The following is a 25,601-nucleotide window of genomic DNA, read 5'->3' as shown; positions in this document are numbered from 1 at the left end:
GGCAGTGGAAAACTCAGGCATGCCACTGTGATTTGGAAATAACTTTCTGCCTGTGTTGGGAACAAGCTCAGAGGTGTTTGAGTTACATCCCGCTTGTCAGTGAGAGCATGGCATCCCCCATGGTCATGACTTCTTCTTCTTTAAAGAAGAGTGGAAATCCTGGAAAAGGAGAGCTACCTCATTTGGACTTTATCAGCCCATTACTCTGCAAACTGTCTTTGACAGTAAAACTTTGAATAAAGGCCTCAAAAAAAGGTGGCGGGAGGGGAGGGAGAAGTACTGTACCTGATGTTAGACCCAAAGCCAGTGGCGATATGGTGACCTCAGTCCCTGACCTCCAGCTGGGCTGTCAGGAATTATAACGAATGCTCCTCACCACCAGCCAGTTTTTGCTTTTGTGCTGCTTATATGTGCCACTATCCCACCTTTTATTGCAGCCATTCATCATCAGCAGAAAGACTGGGAGATTATATTAAGGTTGTACAAGATGTCGTTTGTATCAAAGCTTCCCCTCCTTTCTTCTCACCCTCTCCTTGCCCATTCTCCTGCATGTGCTCCATTCCTATTGGGCTTTGCCCCCCTCTCCAGACCACTCATCCCTTCACCCAGCTCGTAAGTGATGGCTTTAATAATACTACGGCCCCCCATTTCCATGTGTGAATGGCCCAAGTGGCATGTCGCCTGTAAGCAAAGCAGGGAGAGATTTCTATTTTCACCCTTTGAAAGGCCACAGAAAATACAGAGAACAGGATCCTGCCTGTCTTGCACGGACCCCAGACAGGCATTTATTGCTGCGGAGTAGCTTGCAGGCAGCCCATTTGAAGGAAAGCTTTGCCAACCAGACCTGGCCGTTGTTTTTCCTTCTCCGCATTTATTCAAAGTGCAGAACTGTTTATATACCACAAAGGTGGGAATTAAAGAAAAAAGTACATGTGGAATTTACCAGCTGTTTAAGTCTTATTGTTACCTTCTGTATTGATCAAATCCGTTGCCTCTTAATTGGATATTGACGGTTGTGAGGCAAATAAGGCAAGCTGTCAGAGAGGGGAGGGATGGGGCGCGAGGTTTATCTTAATGGTATGTTGATCATGACTAGTCTATAAAAGCCAGTGGGAGAGGAGTTCATTAAACCAGCCTGCAATTGCTTTAAAAAAATATGCTCCGAGTCAAGATGATTAATCGTATACGTGACACCGCAATCAGAGAAAATCCGCATTGTTGCTCTGGTATTTACAACGCCGAAGCTTGGAATAAGCAGATGTATTGAAACAAATTCATTAGGGACAGTGACTTGTTTGGTCTGTGAGCCTTAGCTAACCGTAACCAACATTTGAGGAGCTTTTTTCCCTCCCTTGGCGTTGTGTTTTGTTTTTCTGCCTGCCTGCTTCTCTGTCAGGCTGATTGGAAACGTGTGCTTGCCCTGCACAGCAGCCTCTCATCTGTGCTGGGCAACCCTTGTAGAAATGGCAGCAGTGAGAAAGGATACTTGAGCTTCCTGACAGGGAACCACGCAGAATACTTTGGGAAACGCTTTTGTCTCATAAATTATAATAAGCAGGGAGTGCAAAGAGAGAGGGAAAGCTTATCGGCTACGCTGGTGTGAGCTACCCATTATAAAAGTGGAATCTGCTGGGCAGTCTGTAGTATATTTTCATTGCTTTCCTAGCCATATTTTAGGCTACTTATTGAATAAGTTGCAATAACTGTCAGGCGTGGTCAATTAGTGTCTCTGGATCAGGGCTGTTGTGAATCAGAAGGGAGATTAGTAGGATAGGGTCACTTCTGCGAAGGTCCCACGCAGCTGTGACTTGTTGAAGAAGTGTTCAAAGGGGCAATAAACAAAGTTTATTTCAAATTATCTCGATGTTATGTGTTTGTTATCATATCTATTCTTTGGCAATTCGAAACTGGTTATTAAAAATTTACAATATGGGTAAAGGTTTGTGCAGTTTGAAAAATGAACTCGTGAGGTAACCATCTGAACATTTCTCATGCATCACGATGCTGTGTACTGTCAGGGAAAGGGTAGCGCAGTCCCGCGGAAGCCGGTAAAGCTGCGGAAACTGCCTGGTTGTTAGCTGATAGAGGAAGGAAAAAGGTGCGAAAGTCTGGAATGCAATGAGAAAATGAGGTTTAATGGGGAGTTTTCATTTGAGAGCATAAGGCAGTTCCCTGCTAGAGAAACTGGATCGAGGCTGGACCGCCTTTGCTCGCTTGTGGGCCGGAGTCTTTTAACATCTCAGTCCTTCTACTCCTCTTCCTATAAAAATTAGAAGAGTGGTCCAGGGTAGCAGACACTGCTATTTTTGCTTCAATTGCTCTTTCTGGATGTATTGTGAAACTGAAGGTGATCATCAGTTTTTCCTAAGCATTTTGTGACTGTGGTACAAGGGGCTATAAATGTACAGCATTGCAAGCTATAGAACAAGAAAATCCTGATTTTTCCTGGAAGGATGGGAAGTCCAGCAGGAAATCAGGGTTCTTCTATAAAGTATATGAAACAAAACTGGGAGAAAGGGAGAAAAAGTTGCACAGAATCTAGAGAGATTAATCCTTTTTTTTTTGGTGTAAGTTTTGAGTGACTTTTAAACACAGTAGGACGAAAGTTATGACTTTAGCAGGCACTCGAGTAGTACTGTTATTAGTATTTCCTTTTGATTCACTTATATTACTTACATTATAATAGAGTTTGCAGCTTGCATTTTAAATATAAACTGTGGGTAATTTTATACCGTGAAATTCTAAGAAAAAAATTTAATACATAAAGCTGGACCGTTTGGAGCCATAGCCTGTGGAAGACAAGCATTATTCAAAAAAAGAAAGGATCCATAAATAACCATTTATCAGATTTTCAGGCACATTTGTTTGGATTTTTTAGTGTGCTTCAGATATGCAAGAAAATGAACGTGACATTCCTGAGTTGCTTTGACGAGGATAATTTCAGAAACGCTGCCCTATCATTCCACAGATTGGCACCTTCACCTTTTTTCTCGTAATATATTTTTTCTGGGGCAGCTTTTCTCAGCAAAACTGCCTGTTTCCCAGGAGTTTTTACACCTGTTCAGAAAGGGACAATGAGGGGGTGTGGGTTGGGTTTGGTTGGAATAGCAGGTTTGACCTGGTGACTATTTATTTTTGAAGTCAGGGAGTATTTCTTCTGTCATCACAATGGAGAAGATTGCAGGCTATTCTGAATGATGTATTTTCTCCAGTTTTGATCACACTGGCCAGGCCATTGGCTCCCGTAGGCATTTCCACACCAATCTGAACGCAACACCACTAATGGCAGACTGGATTAGAAGAGCATCTCGAATCCACATCGAGATGCTCTTCTAATCCAGTCTGCCATTAGTGGTGTTGCGTTCAGATTTTGTATTTGCTTTTGAAATACCAGCTAAAATTTGAACACAGGTTAGAGTTTGGGTCTAGATTCACCACTGTTTCCAATGGACATATCACAGTAAAGCATAAGCAGCTCTTACCAAGAGATATGCCAATGGTAGGGGCCCATGTCTTGCCAAGGATGCCTGCAGGGAAATGAACCTCAGGCTCTACTGAGGGACTGCATCTTTGTGGGGACATCTTTGCTCCTTCTCAGTGACCGTATAACTTCACTCTCCGTGAAAGTGACTGTGCAGCTGTGGAGTCTGTACTGTAACATATAGGAGCCAGGAGCAGCTGAGTGCAGGGAGAGATTACAAGGAAAGCTGTGGATAGATCCTGGGCTACAAAATGGGACGAACCTGGCTCCAGCGGTACACCCTCTGCTCAGGACCTGGGAAGAGCCGCGTGCACGGTCCCAAGGTTTTGCTTTTCACATGTATACTGTTTCTGTCCACTGGTGACTTCTTCCAGTGTAGACAAGACCTCAATTCCTAACTTAAGTAATGGGTGGAGATGCGCACTTGTGTCTTGGTATGTGTGTTCGTGTGTGCATTGGGGTGGTGGGTGTAGGGAGAGAGGAGAGGAGGCCACAGAAAAAGTCAGCAAAAGCCCTTCTGGTTTTCCTCTGCATACTTAATAAAGAAATTATAAGAGGGCATATTCCCAGTTTCTTTTTAACTTTGTAGATCACCTCCAGTAGACAGATTGTCTCGTGGACCACTTCCCCTCCCCTTGGCGATCAAATAACATTCCTGTGGTGACTACAGCAGTTGCTTACATGGAAAAATAACATTAGGAAAGTATTTAATGTATTTTTAGCTGTCTTTAAATGCATTTTAGCAGCTGGAAACAAGGGGAGTTAGTAGCACGTGATCTGCAAGCTCTTCATAGACCACCACCAAACGTGCAGAAAGCCACTGCTGGCAGAGAGACCCCAGGCTGGGAAATGTTGGGTAGGGTGGTCACCTCTAACCTGGGGTGGTCACCAGAGGTCAGGCAAAAGCGATAACCTCGATTTTACTGGAATGTAAATGGTAAGAATGTGATACACAACCAGTGTTTTTTTATGTCCTTTATTTTCACTGATGGTGGTGGGACAACTCTCATGACTGGAGTGCTGTGATGGATGGCTTTAAGCTCTTCAGAAGGGATAGGCGAGGAAAGAGAGGCGCTGGGGTGGTGCTGTATGTTAGGGACTGCTTTGGTTGTATAGAGCTCAACGATTGTGATGACAAGGTCGAATGCTAACAGGTAAAGATGAGGGGGAAAGCAAGCAAGGCAGACATCCTGCTGGGAGTCTGTTATAGACCACCCAACCAGGATGAAGAGGTAGATGAAGTTTTCTACAAGAGGCTGGCAGAAGTCTCACAATTGCTAGCCCTTGTTCTCATGGGGGACTTGAACTTACCGAACATCTACTGGAAACACAACACAGCAGAGAGGAAACAGTCTAGGAGGTTCCTGAAGTGTGTGGAAGATGACTTCCTGATGCAGCTGGTACGTGAGTCTGCCAGGGGAGGTGCCTTGCTAGACCTGCTGTTTACTAACAGAGAAGGACCGGTGGGAGATGTGGTGGTCAGAGGCTGTCTTGGGTTTAGTGACCATGAAATGACAGAGTTCTCGGTTCATGGTGAAGTAAAGAGGGGGGCCAGCAAAACTACCACCATGGACTTTTAGAGGGCAGACTTTGGCCTGTTCAGGATGGTGGTTGAGAGGGCCCCTGGGATACAGTCCTGAAGGGCAAAGGGGTCCAGGAAGGCTGGACATTCTTCAAGGAGGAAGTCTTAAAGGCACAGGAGCAGGCTGTCCCCATGTGCCGCAAGATGAACTGGCGGGGAAGACAACTGGCCTGGCTGAACAGGGAGCTCTTGCTGGGACTCAGGAAAAAAAGGAGGGTCTACCACTGATGGAATAAAGGGCAGGCGACTCAAGAGGAGTACAGGGGTCTTGTTAAGTCGTGCAGAGAGGAAATTAAAAAGGCAAAAGCCCAGCTAGAACTCAGGCTGGCCACTGTTGTAAGTGACAACAAAAAATGTTTTTACAAATACATCAACAACAAAAAGAAGGCCAAAGAGAATCTCCATCCCTTATTGGATGGGGGGGGGGGGAAAATTGCCAAGAAGGATGAGGAAAAGGCTGAGGTACTTAATGCCTTCTTTGCCTCAGTCTTCAATAGTCAGCCTGGTTATTCCCAGGGTAGTCAGGCCCTTGAGCTGGAAGACAGGGATGGGGAGCAGAATAAAACTCCCATAACTCAGGAGGAAGCAGTTAACAACATACTGTGCCACCTGAACACTTAGTAGTCTATGGGGCCGGATGGGATCCACCCAAGAGTGCTGAGGGAACTGGTGGAGGAGCTGGCCAAGCCACTCTCCATCATCTGTCAGCAGTCCTGGCTAACAGGAGAGGTCCCAGATGACTGGATGATCGCCAGTGTAACGCCCATCTACAGGAAGGGCTGGAAGGAGGATCCTGGGAACTACAGGCCGGTCAGCCTGACTTTGGTGCCGGGGAAGGTTATGGAGTGGTTCATCTTGAGTGCACTCACTGGGCATGTGAAGGGCAACCAGGGGTTCAGGCCTAGCTAGCATGGGTTCAGGCAAGTCCTGCTTGACCAGCCTGATCTTCTATGACTAGGTGACCCACTTAGCGGATGAGGGAAAGGCTGTGGATGTTGTCTACCTGGACTTTACTAAGGCCTTTGACACTGTTCCCCACAGCACCCTCCTGGAGAAACTAGCTGCCCATGGTTCGGATGGGTGTACTCTTCACTGGATAAAGAACTGGCTGAATGGCCAAGCGCAGAGCGTGGTGGTGAATGGAGTTAAATCCAGCTGGCGGCAGGTCACAAGTGGTGTTCCCCAGGGCTCAGTTTTGGGTCCGGTCTTCTTTAACATCTTTATCAATGATCTGGATGAAGGGATTGAATTCTCCCTCAGTAAGTTTGCAGATGACACCAAGCTGGGCGGAGTGTCGATCTGCTTGAGGATAGGAAGGGTCTGCAGAGGGATCTGGACAGGCTGGATCAATGGGCCGAGGCCAACTGTATGAGTCTCAAGGCCAAGTGCCAGGTCCTGCACTTCGGTCACAACAACCCCATGCAACGCTGCAGGCTTGGGGAGGGGTGGCTGGAAAAGGACCTTGGGATGCTGATCGACAGCCGGCTGAACATGAGGCAGCAGTATGCCCAGGTGGCCAAGAAGGCCAGCAGCATCCTGGCTTGTATCAGGAATAGTGTGGCCAGAGGAGTAGGGAGGTGATCGTGCCCTTGTACTCAGCACTGGTGAGCCTGCACCTCAAGTACTGTCTTCTGTTTCAGGCCCCTCACTACAAGAAGGACACTGAGTTGCTGAAGCATGTCCAGAGAAGGGCAACGAGGCTGGTGAGGGGTCTAGAGAACAAGTCTTATAAGGAACAGCTGAGGGAGCTGGGGCTGTTTAGTCTGGAGAAGAGGAGGCTGAGGAAGGACCTTATTGCTCTCTACAACTACCTGAAAGGAGGTTGTAATGAGGCAGGTGTTGGTCTCTTCTCCCAGGTAACTAGCTATAGGACAAGAGGCAATGGCCTCAAGTTGCCTCAGGGGAGGTTTAGATTAGATATTAGGAAAAATTTCTTTACTGAAAGAGTGGTCAGACATTGGAACAGGCTGCCTAGGGAGGTGGTTGAGTCCCCATCCCTGGAGGTGTTTAAAAAACGTGTAGATGTGGCACTTCGGGATATGGTTTAGCAGGCATGGTGGTGTTGGGTTGACAGTTGGACTTCGTGATCTTAGAGGACTTTTCCAACTTATGATTCTATGATTCTGTGATTCTATGATTCTATGATCTGAGTTTTGGGAGATTTTATGAAACATTGTTTTGACATGTTTCACATTACCTGGGATTTTTTTGAAAAGCTTAAGATTTTAGAGGCTTGGAGTGGCAAAATATTACATCTGTAGAGATTAGTGAATGGAGTGGCAACAAGCTAATAAATACCGCTTATTCCATCACTCCACAAATCAGGAAAATCCTGAAATCCTTGTGAAGAGCAAACCTCTCATAGAACATTAGTGGGAGTTTTCCCTGAGGAAAGACTTTCCCTGAGCCTAGGGTTCACTCACTCCTGCAACTGCAGAGTTTCTGAACTAGGGACGTCCTCCCTGGACCATTGACCCTGACCCTGCTCTTCTCCCAGCATGAGGCCACGACCTGGCACCTTGACGTTGGACTCCCCTGCCGAACCAGCCCATAGCAAGTACATGAATATTTCTGGGAAGCATATATTCAACAGATGGAAGTTTAGCGCTATTTTTACCGTTGCTGGTGCAGTGAATGTAGAGAGCATGATAATTGATTATGTGCGACAACAGAAATGCACAGGAACTGGAATTTCAAGGATTAGGGTCTCCCTGAGGATTTCCTTCGAGCTTTAATGACAGGAGAGATAACCTTTGTGGTGGAAACGGAAACACGGCTTTCTGTTCCCATCTGCAGCCAGCCTCCGGAGACAATAGCATTAAGGGTGATGTGAACTTCCTCTGTTCATCGCTGCGGGACGGCAGGCTCAGTGCAGTTATCTGTGCTTCTATAGCAACGCTCTTCAACTTCTCACAACTTTTCTTTTGTCCTGCCAGAGACGTTCAACCAATGCCTGCATTAAACATGCTGGGGAGGGTAACGGTCCCATGTTTCATCTGTTTTAAAGGACTTTTATGGAAATTAGGTGGCAATTTTATCCTGAGTAAGCAGGCTAACATTCTGTCACTGCATTACTCAAGTGGCCGTCACTCTTAGAAAATAGATGTTAGGTGTTTTCAGTTAAGTGGCATTAAACTTTTGTGGACCAAGCAGTAGGTTTTCATTGCAAATGCATTGTCCCATTTTAGTGGAAGCTTTGCATTAACAAGTTCCATCAGTAAATTATTCTGTTCAGCCTGCCTTGTGACTTATACTATCGTAAGATCCTTCCCTTAGTATTAAAATGTAAGCACAGATTTCCTCTGCCAAGGCTAAGGCTGCGTGAAAAGACTTACACTGAAGCTAAGAAATCCACTGTCTGGATCAAGATCATTTTTCTCTGGAATAAGGAGAAACAAATATCCGTGCACTTGGGAGAGGAGGAAATTCTGCTGTAGCTTGTTCTTCCTCTGTCTTGTTAAAAAAAGGAATCTTGACTTAATATATTGTCTGTTTCCAAACTGTTGGCATCTTTCACAAATATAGGCTGGCTGGCTTACTAACAGATAGCACACTTTATGTAGCCAAAGATAGTTGTCATCATGCACTTATTAACGAGTACACATATCTCTGAACATCAAATGCGATTCTGTATTCAAAGAGGTCCTTTCAGATCCCTTTTTCTGTTCTTTTATAAATTATGTTTTTCCTTACCCTCCTGCCATTTTCCTTCAAAGCTCAGTGCTAGAAAGCAGAGGGAAGGGACCTGGGAAAGGAGATGTTCTCATCCGTCCAGCTTCCCCACATCAGGAGCTACTCTGTGCCTGTCATTCCTGACAGGTGTTTGCCTAATCTGCTCTTAAAAAACTCCAGTGATGGGCCTTTGACAGTGTCCTTAGGCAATCTGCCCCAGCGCTTTGCTGTACCTATCATTAAGAAGGGTTTCCTGATATCTAACCTGCAATTAATGGCCATGGCTGCCCGCAAAACCCGTCATCAGGCTGACCTTACAGCCGAGCCAGCTCCACCACGTCGACTGCACTTTCCTTGCTAGATCTTCCTTGCCAACACCGTTCCTTGGGCAAGGTGGTCTCTGCTGCCTGGAGCAGCCGGGGCAGGGTGAGCGCCGCCGGTTTTGCTGAGCGTCCAGCCCGGCATCCCACGGGCTGGTGATGGTCAGGTTTCCCTCTCGGATCCCAGGCAGCTGATGGGAAGGCGGCTGCCTGCCAGTAGACGCTATTGAATTAGGAGATTCAGTAGGTCCCAGGAGAGGCGCTGCCACAGAGAAGTTGCAGCAGTTCTGCGCTGATAAAACTGGCAGCGCTCATCACAGTCCCAGGCCTCAGAACAGGAGCTGAAGCCTTTTTTGTCCTGGAACAAAACGTGCTGTGAGAGCAGCTGTACCATATATTGCATATATGCAAACAATTGCATCTAGCACTTTGGACATACGTTTTTTGAAAAAAGCATTTCTATAATGATTTTAGCAGTTTAAAAGCATTTTAAAAAATCAGAGAGGTCACAGTTTCGGCTTGTTTTTTTTCCAGTTGCTTCCTTTCAAACAGTAGCACATGAAATACATCCCATGGCAGCCAGGCCTGATGGAGAAGCTGTAGATGCCAGCCTGCTGTGAGTGAGGTCGAGATGCTGGGGAGCTGAGGCAGTCGCTTGCTGGTGTGCAGCAGCGACTGAGAGTGAGTCGGTATAGATGCAGACATGCCACAATATTACCATGGCAAGATAAACCCTGAGCCACTTTTTTAATACACTTAGAACAGCGCTGAACGTTGTAAGAGTATTTGCTTCTGCAAATTATTTACAATAGGAAGATGGTAGTAATGAATTCATGTAAAGCAACTGGAGAATTAGCCCTGACTGCTGAGAACAGGGATTTTTTACAACGGAAAGCAGCTAGCTAAACTAGGTTTACTTTTGATGCCTGAGTAAATGATAGCAGTATGTAGCTAAACTGGTTTTGAGACTAGGAATTTTTGGTGACATCCAAAATTAAATAAAATAAGGTTTGGATCAGTAGGAGGGGGGCCAGGTTGCCGTCAGCAGGGGTGAATAACCTGTGTGTAACTGGCAACTTTAGTAAGCGGGTCAAGGTCGGTGAGGTTTGTCTCTATATTTTGACACATGCACTACAAACACCCTGATATCCATTTCATTTTACAAGGTGTGTGCGTGCACCAAGATAATGCTCCAGAGGGTCACTGGCAGGTTACAACGTGCCAGCCGTCACGTGCACAATGTCTAGAATAGTGCCAAGATACAATTTCAGGGGTCTGGGGGCAGCGGCAGCATTCAGAGCCCTACGTGACACCTGTGCCCCACACAACGTCTCGCTAGCGCTCTGTCACTGAGCATCCCATTGGCACCTGTGATCCCGAGCTGACAGGTCCATTTCTATTTGTGCAAGGCATTTTTAAAGCATTCGTCCCCCACTTGTCTTCTAGATGACCTGGACGAGCTTCAGCGAGTTGCCCATATTCCTTCATGGAGGAGAGCAAAGGACAAAGTTTGTTTTCAAAATGAGAATTGGGTTTTTTTTTTGACAAAACACAGGCAAATTTGGACTTTGTTATTCCATGCAGCATGGGAGGTAGATTTATTGTGTGAGAGAGGTTTCAATTTCAAACTAATAATTAGAAGAATACATTTAAGCCTTCATCAGTATAAATGTGATTTCAGGTGCTCAGGAATGCTCTGCCTCTTCCTTGTGGTCTGAAGGAAAAATTTTAAGCATTTTCCACCCTGCAGCTATTGAGGGCAGTGAAAGAAAATACCTATAAGCTGCTAGGAAACGTGCAGAATGAACTTGTTTCCCACTTCCCACTTCTTGTAATAGTCGTAAATTGTAGGTACTACTCAAAACATACTTTTGGACAAACCTCGCACTTTTAAAAATGGTATTTTCTATCGGGCAGAGTTTGTTCATGCCCCATGGCTGACAAGAAGGGGCCCAAGTCAAAACTCACTGGAGTCAGAGGGCTTTTGATGACATGCAACCTCTTCACGTTTTCCTAAAAATCCCTGGTGCTTGTAACCCACAGCTGCCCTTTCCCACCCCGTCTCCCTGGGGAGAGGCAGAAGCCTATTTGAAGGCAAACAAGCCGTAGAGCCTACAAGGTGTAAATATCTTTTCATAAATGCCAACGCTGAAAAAGCCTGGGCACTGGGAGTGTGACATGCGATGACAGGCAGTTCACGCCGCACAAGGGGCGAAGGATACGCCGGCGCTGCCGCGGCCGCTGCGATGGGCACAGGTTGTGCCCGGGCACCCCCGTAACCCCCGTCCCAGGGAGGTGACATGGGGTATCTGGGGGGATGGGGAGTGGGACTACCTGCTCCTCACCCCATCACCTCCGCCTGCTCCCCTCGTCCCCCTGACTGTCCGCCCCCCCAGCTCTGCCCTCCTCCTCTCCCTGGCTTCTTCGGGCAGGGGCTGATTTAAATAGGTTGGCAGGGAGCCAGCAGCTCATCATTTTAATGCAGTGTAAAATGGAATGTGCATAATTATATGCAAGCCATATGTGAGGGAGACAGCTCAGCTGTGAATTTCGGGAGGCTGCGAGAGGGAGAGAGCGAACAGTCAGGGATCAGATGAGATGGAGCGGAACGGAGTGCAAGTGTCACCCAAATGAACAGTGTAATGAGTGTATTGCTGACACTCCTCCTTTCACCTGCTTCTCCCTTTTGCTTTAACTCGAAAGCAGAAAACACTGTAGATGAGAAGGGAAATATACTATATGCAAGCAGGATTGCTAATGGGCTCTGGTAATGTCTCCATTTAAACTTCAGCTTTCTTAATTAACAGCGTAGTTCCAAATAACCGGTAACTTTTAATGCATCTTTGTCATTAAATATTTTGACCGCATTTGACTGAAGGATCATTGTTCTCGCTAGATGATTGCTCCTTTCAAAGCTTCACTTAAACATGGAGGGGGAATCCATTTATCTGTAATAGTATTACGTGTAAATTATGAGTATGAAAACTTTTTTTTTTTTGGCCTTGCTGTTAAACTGAAAATACAAGTACATTATCTAGGGATTGCTTAAGCATTTCCAAAAGTTTGAATGAGTACATATGTAATGTAATCCTGAAAAATGCAATGGAGTAAATTGAAACCCTGAGTTACTCACAGTTTCCAGCTCAAATATTTCGTTTTGGGTTTGTCTTTTGTTGTTCTAATTATTACACCACAATGAATTTGCATGTTCAACCTAAGCTATGTAAGAAAACAGCATCCCAAGTTCTCATATCTAAAAGGTGTACTGCGTATTTAAAGAAACTTTTTAATAATGTTGTATTTTGGGATTCCCGTCTGTTTTAATGATCTGAGCTGTTATGCTTTTAGCTATTTTTTTTTCCTTCCATTATTTGTAAGTCCCTAAATAGGCCATTATATTTCCCTTCAGGCTAGAGATGAAGATGGACATGCTGAAAATTTTCCCCAGCAGCACTATGCTAAGGAAACTCCAAGACTTGCCTTCAAGAATAACTGCGAACTACTTGTAAGAATAACATACTTACAACAAGTCTAGATTGTTACTTTAGCACAGTGAAAACCGTTTTTTTTTTTAAAGGCTTTTGTTCATTATGACATACATTATGAAATAAGATAGGTTTTTTTTTTTTTATTTTTCCTGTTTAGCGTTCTAATGCTAGTTCTGCTATCCGTTTAAGATCTCAGATTGCTTGAAAAATCTCTTATATTTGATGACAGCACGTGAATGGCCTTGTCGTACTACCTTGTCTTGCACGGTAAATCAGGGAGAACCATGCAGGGAGCGACTGGTGATGCACGAAAAGGGCCCCCCCACCCCCCACCCCCGAGGCGCCCCGAAACTCACTCTCCCATCCACGTTTTAGCTCTGCCTTGTTTTCGAGCGGCGTCGCCACATTTCGTTCTGCTGACACGCGGTACTCCCTTTAGAGCTCGCCTATTCCCCCTCTTCCTAGCTGCATGCAAGCGGGAGCATCCTCTCCTCTCCACTCCTCTCTGCTCCTCTCCTCCCCTCCTCTCCTCTCCACTCCTCTCCTCCTCTCCACTCCTCTCCTCCACTCTCCTCTCCTCTGCGGCGGGGCAAGAGCAAAAGCCAGGAAAGCACATACAGGGAGCCTGGAGTGTTTACAAGCCGTAAGAGAGATGATATCAGCTGTGAAAGGATCTCTGTTCCAAGGCAGGGTTAATTCGCTGTTCATTTTAGCATTTGCAGCTAGGCAAGATTAAAAGCAAGCACGAATGCCTATTATATTTCTATTAAATGAATCTGTTGGGACCTCATGTTCTTGATTAGCTTGTGAAAATGAGTGCTCCACGATGAGTTTTTCTGTTTGCCTAAAGTAAACAGAGAAGGAATTGTAATACATTCAAGAGAGATTCATGCCTGGCTTTCAGAAAGGGAGTTTTAGGTGAAGTGGTAGATGTCTCCCTCACATTTGCCTTTCTTCTCGGCTGTACTTAAGTAAAATGTATCATTTGGCTAAATGGAAGGATTTGTGGGGAGTCAGAACACAGGGTTATATATTGAAACAACACCACTTTTTTCCTTGTTATAACTCCAGAAGAGGGGGGCGGCAGTGGAGGAGCAAACTGCAGTTCCTCTGCATCAAAAGCCGGGTCTGCCTCCGCCGTAGAAGATGCAGGGCCAGACGCTAATCTCGGTATCCCAGGTGCAACATCCAGCGAAGCTGAGCTGCTGAGCTGACAGAACCCCGCGCCGAAGCTGGCCCCCAGGTTCAAGCAGTCGATCAGAGAAGCCCAGAGTACTGGCCAGAGCACAGAGCATCTTGGCCACAGTTGCAGCAGTGGGCCCACAGGCTCTCCTACCCGCCCCAGGCACCCCCTGTGCTGAGCCAACCCCTGGCTGGGTGACAACAGTGCTTTTTAGAGCCACAGGTATCCCTCGGAAGGGTCAGTTTGTTCCCAGTGTAATTCTCCCCAGGCAAAAGCGATGTGACCTGTAAGACCTGATCTTGCTTCCTCTTAAACCCTTGCAAAGTTCCTGTTGGTTTCAGGGGTGGCAGGGGTTGCGTCCTAAGAGGGGGGAAACTAGACAAACACAAAAAGCAATTCCTCAGTGCAGTCACAATTCTTGTGCCAAACAAATGAAACTGTTCCTTCAAGGCCGTGCTTAATTACTGTGCCACTGGTCAAATCAGGCCTGGTGAACCATCACAGCATACTGAGATGCCCCCGAAGTCAATAGGGCTGCTCAGTGTTGGAGGAGTTCAGGACAAGAGGTGGGAGACAACATGATATAAAATAAGTCATGTATCATTTTGATTGAAAATTGTCTTTATTTTTAGTGCAAGCAATCAATGAACCAATTAACCCCCTTTGTGCTTTTAAAACCGAGCATTCTTTTAATGCCCAGTTCATTATTCCTCTATTAATATGCATGCAAGGTTTTGCTTTATTATATCACTTCTGTACCTGGCAAAAGCTCAAGTCATCCAAGTTAGTCTTTCATGTGCTTTTTTGGACAAGTTTCAGTTCTTGTTTAAGGAAGTAATAAAAGCGATTTGTCATAGTTTTATTTTTCCTATGCTATTGGAAACAAAATTGGCAGGGTTGTAATCTGTACTCAATTTGTATGTGAAAAAAAAAGTAGACAAATAATGAATATGTACTTCTGCTATCTTTAAAGATTTATTTTAGGAAATTTTAGTGAAAATATGATGTTGGGCCTAGGCTTTGGGGGGGGTGGAACTAGTGTTATTTGTCAAAGATGCTACGTGTTTCACAGAGAGGCAGTGGTTTTCCTTCTATGTTTTTACTTTTTGGGCAATAATGCTATATTAAAAAATGCTTGACAGTAAAGTGAATTTCACAGAAAGTGGCGATTAAGACAGCATCTTTCTCCTAAAGGCTAGTCAGTGTTCCTGCGTTTGTGCTGGGAATTGTCTCCTGGGGGGGGAGAGGGGGAAAAAAATATGAAAGTAAGGAGTGGGGACAGCTGTTTCCTCTAAAAAAATACTTTCCCAATGGTCAAAACTTACCCAGAGTCTAACAGTGCAAGTCAGTTGCTGGCTGAGTGAAAAGCTGAGGTTTTTTTAAACGAAAGAGAAACTGAAACTTGTTTATGCTTTTGAGAATTGGCAAATCCTTGGAGTTTTCTCAGTGCAGTTGAGAGTGAGTACTGTAATAGCCTGTCAGGTGAAATGGGAGCCTTCGGCTCCAAAGTGCTTTCTTTGCTTTAGGGTTCAGCTGCCATTTTCCAGCAAGGTTTGTTCCGGCAAGCGCAGGCTCCTCTGTTTGGGCAGTGCTGGTGCTGGGAGGGTGCTGCCGGGCGGGATCTGGGGGCTGGGGCGTTGGTGCTGAGTCCACGGGCCAGGGCTCTCTCGACAGAGCCGTGCTGCAGCGACTGAATCTCAGCATCCCAGGTCACAGGCATGCACGGCAAGCTTTAAATCCTCAGTACTCGGAGAGATTTGAGAGCATAGTAATGTGTAGTATTACAAATTGTATGCGTTTCTCACAGCTTACTCCTTGGAAGAGGAGATGTTTTGGGTAGTGAGGTACAACTCAGATGTCTGGTTTTTGAGGTTTTTTTGATAGAGAGCTTGATAGGAAACAGGAGGAAGAAAGAGGTATAATTTAGGCAAAAGAAACCCCTGAGTGCTTACGGTAGTTTTGCACATGAAGAAAAGCAGTGACAAAGATTTTGGTTGGTGTAGAAAGCCATTATGCAGTTATGGGATTAGGTTAGGGTATTCGTTTCTCACGTTAAATCCAGATAGGTTGTGTGTCATGCCGTTTGTTGCAGAGCACAGAAAGCAGTGAAGTTATTCTAGTCAATGGGGACATTAAATTTTGCTTGTGAACTTTTCTGTATTTTTGAGAATTGTGTTTTCTTAAGGTTAGCTACCCATAATAAATACTGGGAACTACATAATATAAATTCATTTTTAAAGAGCCAGGCCAGCATGCTGTCTTGGCCAGCCGTCCACCCTTCTCCCGTAGGCACTGCCTCAGGATTTTAATTTCTTTTTCCACGAGTGACTGGAAGCTTTTCTTTCAGGCACATCTTTTTGTTTCCGGAAGGAAAAGGCAGAATTTAGTCTTCTGGAAGCTGATTGTCGAGGAGCCTTACAGTCCAGATAATAGTGGATGTGGGGAGAGAGATGGGATTAACTGAGAAAGGGTAGACTGGAGAGAAAAGGCCAGTGAAAAGCCCACAGCCTCAGCTCTAGCCAGCTGAAATTCCTGAGCCATTGCCTAGAGAAAGGAAAAACCCGTCTGGCACCTACCCAGGTTAGTCAGGGTAGGAAGAGCCATGCTTGGATGCCTTTTAACAAAAGTGGGAAAGAAAAACCAACAGTTCATCCTTCCCCCCCTCCAGTTACACAGAATATTGAGTCAAGGTTTCAGATCGGCATGCTGCTGTATGAGTAAAGGAGGGTTTGATGGCTTGAGGAAATTAAACGCCAGGTTGCTTTCCAGATCATTTGTTTATCGAGATGATCTCCGTGCCACCCACCGCTATGGGATTATATGTAAAGCAAACAAATAACCAAACAAAATGTAAACATCCTGAAAAAAATATTTCATTTCCAGTCCCACACCCAGCTGTGATCCATGGTTTTCCTGCAGTAAAATCATGATCTTCTTCTCTTTGTAATCAAAAAATCTCCTCCTAGTAGTTCTGCTCTGGGAGGATAAATTCGTGACCCCAGTATGCGATGAATTGTAAGGTAGTCCTGGTGCTTGGAAGCTGTTACATAAAAGACACAAAATAAAACATGCTTGTTACTGGATTTCATGCAAACTCACCTACGGCCAGTTATCTTTAATCACTAACAAAAAGAGGCAGAGAAAGCTCTGAAAACACATCTACAACTGAAACATGAAATGCAAAATGTTCTCCTATGAGCAAAAGGCCATTGGGGTGGCTGTGGCTAGGCTGAGAGGAGCCAGAGCTACAGCTGATGCTTCGCTTGAAGTCGTGTCGCTTTGCTCTGCTGTTCTGGCACCAGAGGCAGGGTCAGGAAGCACAGCAGATGCGGGGCGTCCAGACAGAGCGGCAAGGATGCAGGCAGGTTAACCACAGCGTTATGGCACTGGAATGTGGGGAAGATTGCGTACCTGCAAGACTGATTTTAAAAAGCACTGAGAATGTTTGTGATCAGATGAGGCCAGCAGGTTTTGTAGTCGTAGTCAAGTTAAATGTAAATATGCATACTGGTATCCTTTGGAGGCTATGAGAGTTTTGGTTTCAGAAAGCGAGGTTTGGATTCTTTCTTTTAAGGTACCTGATCTGTTTCCTGTGCCCCAGTATCACGCAAAACCGGTCCCTGTTAGTGCTTCAGCATTACAAGGAAACACCCATCAGTCCATTTGTAACTGCAGGGCCCGCAAAGGAGGACTGAATTTGGGGAAGATAGCTCTGCTCATCCCCTCTCTCACTTTTCCCTACTTTTTGTCCCCCATGCTGTCTCCTTATTCTTAGCGGAGGGTAGAGAAAAAGCAGAGGCTCTTCCCTGTTGTAGCTCTCCCTGGCTCTTCCTTCACCCTGCTAGGTGCAAACCAGCGGAGCGAGAGGGAGAGCGCTTCCTTCATCCCGGACCAGGCTTTAGGAGGCACAGAGCTTTCGACCAGAAAGCTGGAGCGGGACTGCTCTGAGGGATGCAGGGCCACATCTGGTCTTTGAGGCACTGACCTTGGAGTCAGGAGGCGATTTCACCGCCCTGGAGAGGCGGGAGGGGAGAGCAGGACAAGTGCTGTGGTAGCCCGTGACACTCCGGGTTGTAGAGCTACTGGTACCCAAGCCTGCCGAGAGTTCTCCACAGCGGTGCCCACCACTGTTTCCGCATCACTCGACATTTGCTGTGTGTCTCTGCTGGTGCTATTTTTTGGTGGTTTAACGACGGATTTCATCAGTTGCTTGCTCAGTTTGCTGCCTCAGTTTGAGACCAACTGATACTACTCCATCAGCTGCACTGTGGCATATGCAGTGATTTGAGCAAGTGGCCGTGCAAAACCCGTAACAGCCAACAGAGAGCCCGCCGTTGGTGTCAGGGACTTTGGATCAGGCACAGAGAGCTGTCAGAACGGCAGTTACAGCTCTGGAACAAAATTAAGAAAAGCAATTGTAGCGGTGAATTGATACTGATGTTCTTAAAACCTCAGTAGTCTTGGCCACATGAAATTCAACCTTTCTTGTGACTGAAATAACAGTGAGGCTTAGGTCATATAGTAGACTAATCGCCTGTAACATTTCATTTTCAAAAACTAGATTGTTCATGAGTTATAGCAGAATATTTTAAAAAGAACCTCCCCTAAACCCCACCAAAAAGCCTGCATTCTGTTTCTTTTCAAGCAAGGGCAACAAACCAGGCAAAATTATCGCAAAGTTCTTTTGGTCCTTAACTGCTGCCAGGCTGAACGAGGGGCTATGTGGTGTTCATCTTACACACACTCCTAAAGACTGTTGAAGTCCACAGATGCTGGGTAAACGCACTGAAAAAATTCAGGGCCCAGCTCAGGGGCAGATTTGCAGCCTGAGGTGGGGTGGGGGGAAACTTGGGCTGAGCCTCCCTGTCCGCTGCCTGTGAGTCATCTCGTCAGGATAGCGTGGGACCGAACGCGGAGCTGCAGCCTGCCAGCCGCCCCGCGACAGGCTGTCCCCAGGAAAGGACAGGCTCTGTGCCTGTTCACACAGGTCTGTCTACTGGTTTAGAACAAATGCATCCACTGTCTTGCCCAGCGCACGGGCTGCATCACTCTTGCCCTGCTTTTTAAGCATATGTTTGTCTACTCTGTAATAGCCGTGAAAGCCGTTGCCTGCATTACAGCAACATGGGCTACACCTGGGATGTTTCAATCCTGTTCCTCAGATTGCAGCAGGCCTTCTCGGGGATCTTGAGAGCTCTCCTTGGTCTTTCAGGCTTCTTGTTCCCCTTTCCCCATCCTGCACCAGCCTCCTGCTAAAGAAATCACAGAATCACAGAATCACAGAATGGTAGGGGTTGGAAGGGACCTCTGTGGGTCATCTAGTCCAACCCTCCCTGCTTTTTTTTTCATGACTCACACCATGTTGGACTTGATGATCTTAGAGGTCTTTTCCAACCTTAATGATTCTATGGTTCTATGTTTAGGACTCCACAACCTCTGATCCAAAGCCCATGAAATCAATAGGATCCCTCCCATTAACTTGAAGTGGGCTCTGAATGACACCCTGTATTCGGTAGACAAGAAAAGACGAAGGGCTGCTTCGAGATGTCTTCCCCCTCTCTGACCAAAAATTGCTGTAGGCTAGCTAAGGGCTAATTTGAAGTGTAGCAAACATGACCTTTATTAATAACATTTAAGCTGAAGGCTGCAATCAGAGACCAGCTGCAGGAACTTACAGAAAATAGAACCCTGTCATAGCAAGTCTCAGATAGCAACTCTACTGGAAATAAGACCCAAACCTCACACCTTTTGTACTGGGGGTTAGCGAGTGACCGTGAGCTACAGGATTAAGGAGGGCAAGGGATTCCCCACGCCTCCTGCAGAGGTGGGCAGGGGAGTGCCATTAACCCCCGAGAGCAGCAAGGAGGGCAAGTCTCTGCCAGTTCCCAGCGACACACAAAATGCAAGGTAGAAAATCCCCAGGAGCATGGGGAATGGGGAGAAGGAAGGGAAGGAGATGGGGATAAAAGGAACGAAGGTTCCCCGTGGCCAGAGATGCGGCTTCCCACGCAAGCAGGCTGGTACCCCCAACAGCTCTACATAATCCCCGCCTTTTCGGTCCAGTGAACTGAGTTAAGGGAGACGATTCCACAAGCTGAAGAGATGGAATAAAAGGTGCGACAGTGAGAGGGGCGGGCGGCACGGGAAGACGAGTGATGGGAAAGCAGTGGATTTGAGAAAGACCACGGCTACCAATGGTGGGTGTTTGGCCTCCCAGAGCCAAGAGCGAGTCGTATCCCCCTTCTTGCAGCACTCGCCTCGGGTGCGCTAGAAATAGCAAGCAACTTTGCCTGAGTGTCTCTAGTTAAACATTTTCCTTCATACCAATACAGGAGCATTATTTTAGGATGTGACACTTGACACTTAGCAAGCAGAAACTTGCCTTTCCTCAGGAGGAGGCATGTTTTCTAGTTTTTGACATCACCGTTATTATATCAGAAGAGAAACAAAAGGCATTTGTTAAAAAGGCAAATAATTAAAATCCCATTACAGCTCCAAATCTGTCATCTTCCTCCCCAGAACAAGCATTAAAATTTTTATTAATAAATGAGCAATTACTGGTGACCTCTGAATAATTTCTCCAACCTTAATTTCTCATCACTGCAATGCTATGTTGTGTTACTCTAATTTTACTTTGTGCTTTTCGCATTTGATGTGTTTACTGAAGTTATAATTTCCATATTAAACAAGTTCTCATTGAAAAATTGCTTTTTCAAAAATGATGTTAAAAAAATACCAGTCTTTTTATTGACTGGGAATTTAAACAAGTAAAAAGTTAAGAAACTGTTAGCTGAAAATGCATTTTTAGTGGGCTACTTTTTGGTAATGATTTCCATAAATTTTAAAGTAAAAAAGACTGAAAAACATTGTCAGCCATCCACCCACCCAAACTTCTATAAAACTGAAAAAAAAGAAGCAGGTTTGTATCCCTTGGAAAGAAAACCAGTTGTGAATGGTGGCTTTGCTTTATGAAACTGGCATTCATAACCGATTTAAATAAAATTCAGACAGTTTTTATGGAACATTAAAGAATAAAGATATGCCTTGTTCCAAAGGAAGTGAAGTGTGGTGAAATAAAATTCATCAGATTTCCTTCCACGTAAATTGGAAATAAAATTTCCAAAGTCATCACCCAGAGCTATAAATATTTTCTCCTTGGGGTCCATGCAGGAGATGCAGGTGACTCGGTAGGGCCCAGGGGAAGTATCGTGTGGGGCAACCTGGCAGCTACCTTGGAGCAGCCGTCCCTCGCTCCGCACCTCGCCGTGGCCGTACCTGGAGCACCAGGGTCAGGCCAGAAAACTGGCTTTAGTCCCCTGGTGCTCAGGTCCTTCTGCACCTCTGAGCCTGGCTCTTGCTCGTGGAAGGTTTTAATGACAAGAGGTTTTGTCAGGTCTGAAAAGTTGCTTCTGTGTGTGACTCTCTGTAATGGTGCGGTTGGCCTATGTCTCATATTGCTGCACGTGTTGCCCTCCGCATTAAAAAGGGAAAGAGTTCAAAGGCTTTGACCCCTTCAAGAGCCAATATACAGCGGTAATAGAGTGGGATTTTGAAAATCAGGAGCCCATCCTCTTTGTATTTCTCAGAGTAAAGATCCAGCCCGTGGCAAGGAGGGTTGAGAAGAGCCTGGCCGCCATTCAGCGGGGAGGCTTGGGGGTGCGCTGGGATATTGACCATGTGGCCTCCTCTCTTTGGGAATCCCCAGGACTGTGCAGGGCTTCCCGGAATGACGTCCCAAGAGGGCAAATTAATGCCATGCAGTTATTTGAAGGCACACTGAAGAAGATCTCTCTGCAAGGAGCACGCGTCTCACTGCTCACTGCTGTCTGTAAGAGACACCATATTTACATCTCAGCAGTGACTTGTACTATATTGCTTTCGAGATGGGAAGAAAAATACCAAAATATAAATCCTGCATTTTATTATAGAAGTTAATACCAATAATTACTTAAAATTTAATGAATTTCAGTTTTCACTTAATTGCTTTTGAGTAGTTCACTTAACTTATTAAAAAGAAGCAAGGACATATTCATTTAATGAGCAGCAGCAGCCTTGGCCTAGCATCTGCCTACATTCTCTTTTCAATTAATCAATTATAGTCCAATGGTGTGTAATTACACATTAAGAAAGTTATTGGATATCGCAGCATGGCTGTCCCAGGGGGCTCATGAATACACTAATATAACACACCTGTAATGACCTGTTCTCAGATCTGCAAATTGCTCCCATTTCTCTCTCTCTCTCTCATTGCTAAATGAAGATGAGAGCAATTACCATTAACTTTTTGAGTCACATCTAGTCAATGAGAGAGAAAAAAGATCCCTACCAGCATTCATAATAAATCTGCCTGTTGGTATCGAGTATTTTAAGTGCACGAGGCATCGAGCTGGAAGGCAGGAAACGCACATCGGGATCGCACTGGGTTGTGGGGATCCCGGGGCCAGTCTGGCCTGAGCGGACACTTCACCTGTAGACGAGAGAAACAGGCCAGCAGGAAAACCTCAGCAGATCACACCCAGGTGTAATTTGCCTGGGTTGGTTCATATCAAACCAAACTCTGGAACTGATCCCTATGCAGTGGCCCCGAGTCTTTGCATAGCAACTAAGCCGTGTTGCTGTTGTGTTGGGTTTTTTTTCGAACGCTAGAAAGAACAAAATTTACTATGTAATGGCAGAAAGGCTTTGGCTGTGCGAGAGGATACAGTCACCAATGCTCTCTTATTAATGCATAACAAATGAAACGAAGGAGAGACTCTCAATCTGCATAATGAAGTCTGACAGATTCTAAATTGGTGATTTAGTCAACTAAAGGGTCCAAAAATGCTCCGTGGAAGTGAGCTTTCGATGGCTCCATAAGTCAAACGGGGGATGATATCTGTCAACATTTTTATAAATGTTGTCTTGCACAGTGTGATTTTGATGTGCTGTTGTCTCTCTCTCTCTGGGAAGAAGCGTCTGTTTTCCTACATGAAGTTTTCTTGTTCATGCTTTCATTTGCAGACTGGGGTCTCTCAGATGGGTGTACATGCAGATCAACACGCAGCAATATCTTGAGCACAGCTGTTCTTTATAAGCAGGGTCCATTTTGCTGATGGTAATCTGAATTATTTCCATGCTGTATGCCTTGCGTCAAACTAGCATTGACAACTTCAGTGAAGCCTTCATCATGCCAGACGTTACTTCTCTTTTTAAGGACTGTGCATGTCTCCTTGTGGTTGATGTCCCTCGGGGTAACACTCCTGTGGGATTCAGGTGGTCAAACGTTGCTCTCAGTTGCACTGACAGTGAGGCGATGGATGTTTCAGTCTGAGCTTCAGCTGGGTCCACATTTCACTCTGGGTTTCACCTGTGCCACGTTTCTTCCCAGTTCCGCAGCACCCTGAGGTTTAGGACGCTGTTCGGTTCACATGCCTAGCTGCAGCATCTTAGTATTTGACATCTGGGCTGGACTCTCTCTAGGTCCCACTGATAGTTAACAGAGGAAGGCAAGCAATTCTAGAGTGTGATTTACTCAAAAAGATTAGGTGCTGATTTAGGATTGGGTAAACCACCTTTAGATGTGCCTGTATCTGTTCATTAACTAGATAAGTACCTTCCATATGACACCCACATTTTCGACAGCTACAGTCGTCAGTTGAACTGCTGATTTCTGCATGTGTCTGACTTCAGGCTTGCACGTAGAGCCATTCAGTTCAAGCAGAGGGACTAATGGTATGCTTGAAGTTAGGTATCTGCTAACTTTGTGTTTAGATATCTGGTCTCCACCTTTGAGATGGGGGTGCTGTTATTTAATTGCCTTTGCATGCAATTTGAGATTGAGATTGAAATGTTAGGATTGCAAAGTGATATCTATTATTTAATGTTGTGTTATACTCTAGATAGCTAACAACAGCACCCTTGGTATTTGCAGAGAAGTTCATTTATTTTGCATTATTATCTGACACAATAGGAGAAAACAGGTTCTGAGGTTTTCTTTTAGGTATTTAAAAACAATTTGACTACCCAGGCAGTGCATAGTAACTGAAGCAAGCAGAGCAGTGAGTGTGAATCCCACAAAGTGATTCATAGTGTGCATGTGTACAGCGTTCTCAAATTCTGCTCAGTGCACAGCCTTGTTTATGTTCAGGACCAAAATTCAATTCTGTGCTTTTGCTTTTTTTTTTTTTTTTGATCAGTGCCTGAATGATCAATTAAACATGTTTTAAGCAGAGAAAGGAATACAATTGTAGTCTAGAGCTTTAATAAACAATACAATATTCAGTTCTACAGGGTAGTTAAATATTGGTCCTAAAATACCTGTCAGTTGGCTCTTAAGCTGTGTAGTTTTTGTGTGTCTGATGGGGAGGAGGGTGGTATTTCATTCAGCTGCAAAAATGTGTTTCTAGCTGCAAAAATGTGTTTCTAGCTGTATTCTCCACGAGATGCTGTAACTCTTTGCATGTCACTTTCCTAATTGAGCAATAAACTCTGTATTGTACTAATACTTTTTATTATGAGGAATAAACATGGTTCTCTAGACAGGCAGAGGAATAATTGACCACCTGTGGCCAGTCCTGAATGAACATTACTGCACATGCCACTGAAAGTAATGTCTCCTTAGTCAAAAGGGGAAACAGTCGTTTTCTGAGAGATTTTTTTGTGGTTAGGCAGCTAACACACCCAATACATTTCCACTTTCTAACAACATGGACTCCCGACTGCCAAGGGAAGAAGCGCTTGGTGCTCACTCGGTTACTGACCCTCTCACTGTCTTTGGGATTCAAACAGCCGCTTCATTTGTCAAACACATTAAGCAAAGGGCCAGATTCTGGCTCGAGCCAGGGGTGCCTTTACATCACTTTGGCAATAGAAGGAAGTCTCAAAAGGTGGTGTGCATGTGATGTACTCCCGTGGCCCCTTTCTGCTGCCAGAGCAGTGCAAAGGAGTCTCAAAGTGGATGAGAATCTGTCCCCAGCGTAGGTTTATGTAATGCCGGAAGACAGCGCTAGGATGTTGTGCTGCTGTATTGTGTTACAGCTGGCCCGGCACCCAGTCGTGAGGGCTGAAGGATGCTGGAAACAAAAATATTAAACAGCTAAGAGATGGACTCAGTAGAGAGAAATGGTAAATGCTTCTCTTATCAGTTACTTTTCACTTTGTATTAATAAATCTCTGGGACCATATCTCATGTAAACTGCCAGATCCTTCAGGATCCAGTCTCTTCTTTAAGCTGGAAGCAGGGAATGCCATGAGCAAAGCACACCAGTGGGAATCCCAGGTGCGCACGCTCCCACAGCACATGATGCCTGTGCCAGAGCACGTGCCCGGGGAGGAACGGTGTCCTTGGTAGGTGTGCACACACCCTTACCGCACAGGGCTTGTGCAGGGCCTGGAAAATGTGCCCAGTCTTATCTTATGCATATCCTATTTCTTCCTTTCCAAGACATCGCAGGGGGCTGCGTTGAGCAAGGGCTTTTCTCCCCAGCGGGTGCGCCTGGTGTGTTGCCACAGGGCTCTGGGCAACACCTTCCTCTTAGTCACCACACCATGTTCATTTAATGAGGGGTTGTAACTGATGTGCGTGCACATCCAGTTATAGGTCTCTTCTTCCTCCAGCCGTAAACTAGGGCTGAAAGTAGTAGCGAGGCGTGGCCAAGGCCTGGATGAGTGCAAGCTGTCCAAAGTTCAAACCAGATTAGCTCAAGATCACTGCGACTGGTGAAAGGAAATAACCAGAGGGCCTGGCTGCTGGCATACCCCCCACATAAATGAATGTATTTGCCCACATTCGTTATCAAAACCCTTCCTTGGGGACCTTGTTGAAATCTCAGCTGCCCTAAGTCACCATACAGCAGCAGTGACAGAAGTGGTGGCTTCTTTCTTCCAGGAGGAAAGA

General features: G+C 45.5%; 1 protein-coding gene across 2 annotated transcripts in view; it reads left to right on the top strand.

Annotated features, from left to right (window-relative positions):
* SOBP (sine oculis binding protein homolog) overlaps positions 1-25,601 on the top strand; it is a 118,291-nt gene that overhangs the window by 54,512 nt on the left and 38,178 nt on the right. The window contains exon 5 of one of the 2 annotated variants that reach the window (XM_075414273.1): positions 12,465-12,560. The exons of the other annotated variant lie outside the window; for it this stretch is intronic. Coding sequence (XP_075270388.1) covers positions 12,465-12,560 — 96 coding nt within the window. The remainder of the gene's footprint in view (positions 1-12,464; positions 12,561-25,601) is intronic. 2 annotated transcript variants of the gene reach the window in all.

This window comes from Opisthocomus hoazin, chromosome 2 (assembly GCF_030867145.1).
Source record: "Opisthocomus hoazin isolate bOpiHoa1 chromosome 2, bOpiHoa1.hap1, whole genome shotgun sequence".
Lineage (NCBI taxonomy): Eukaryota > Metazoa > Chordata > Aves > Opisthocomiformes > Opisthocomidae > Opisthocomus > Opisthocomus hoazin.
This window is presented reverse-complemented; position numbering and strand designations above follow the sequence as displayed.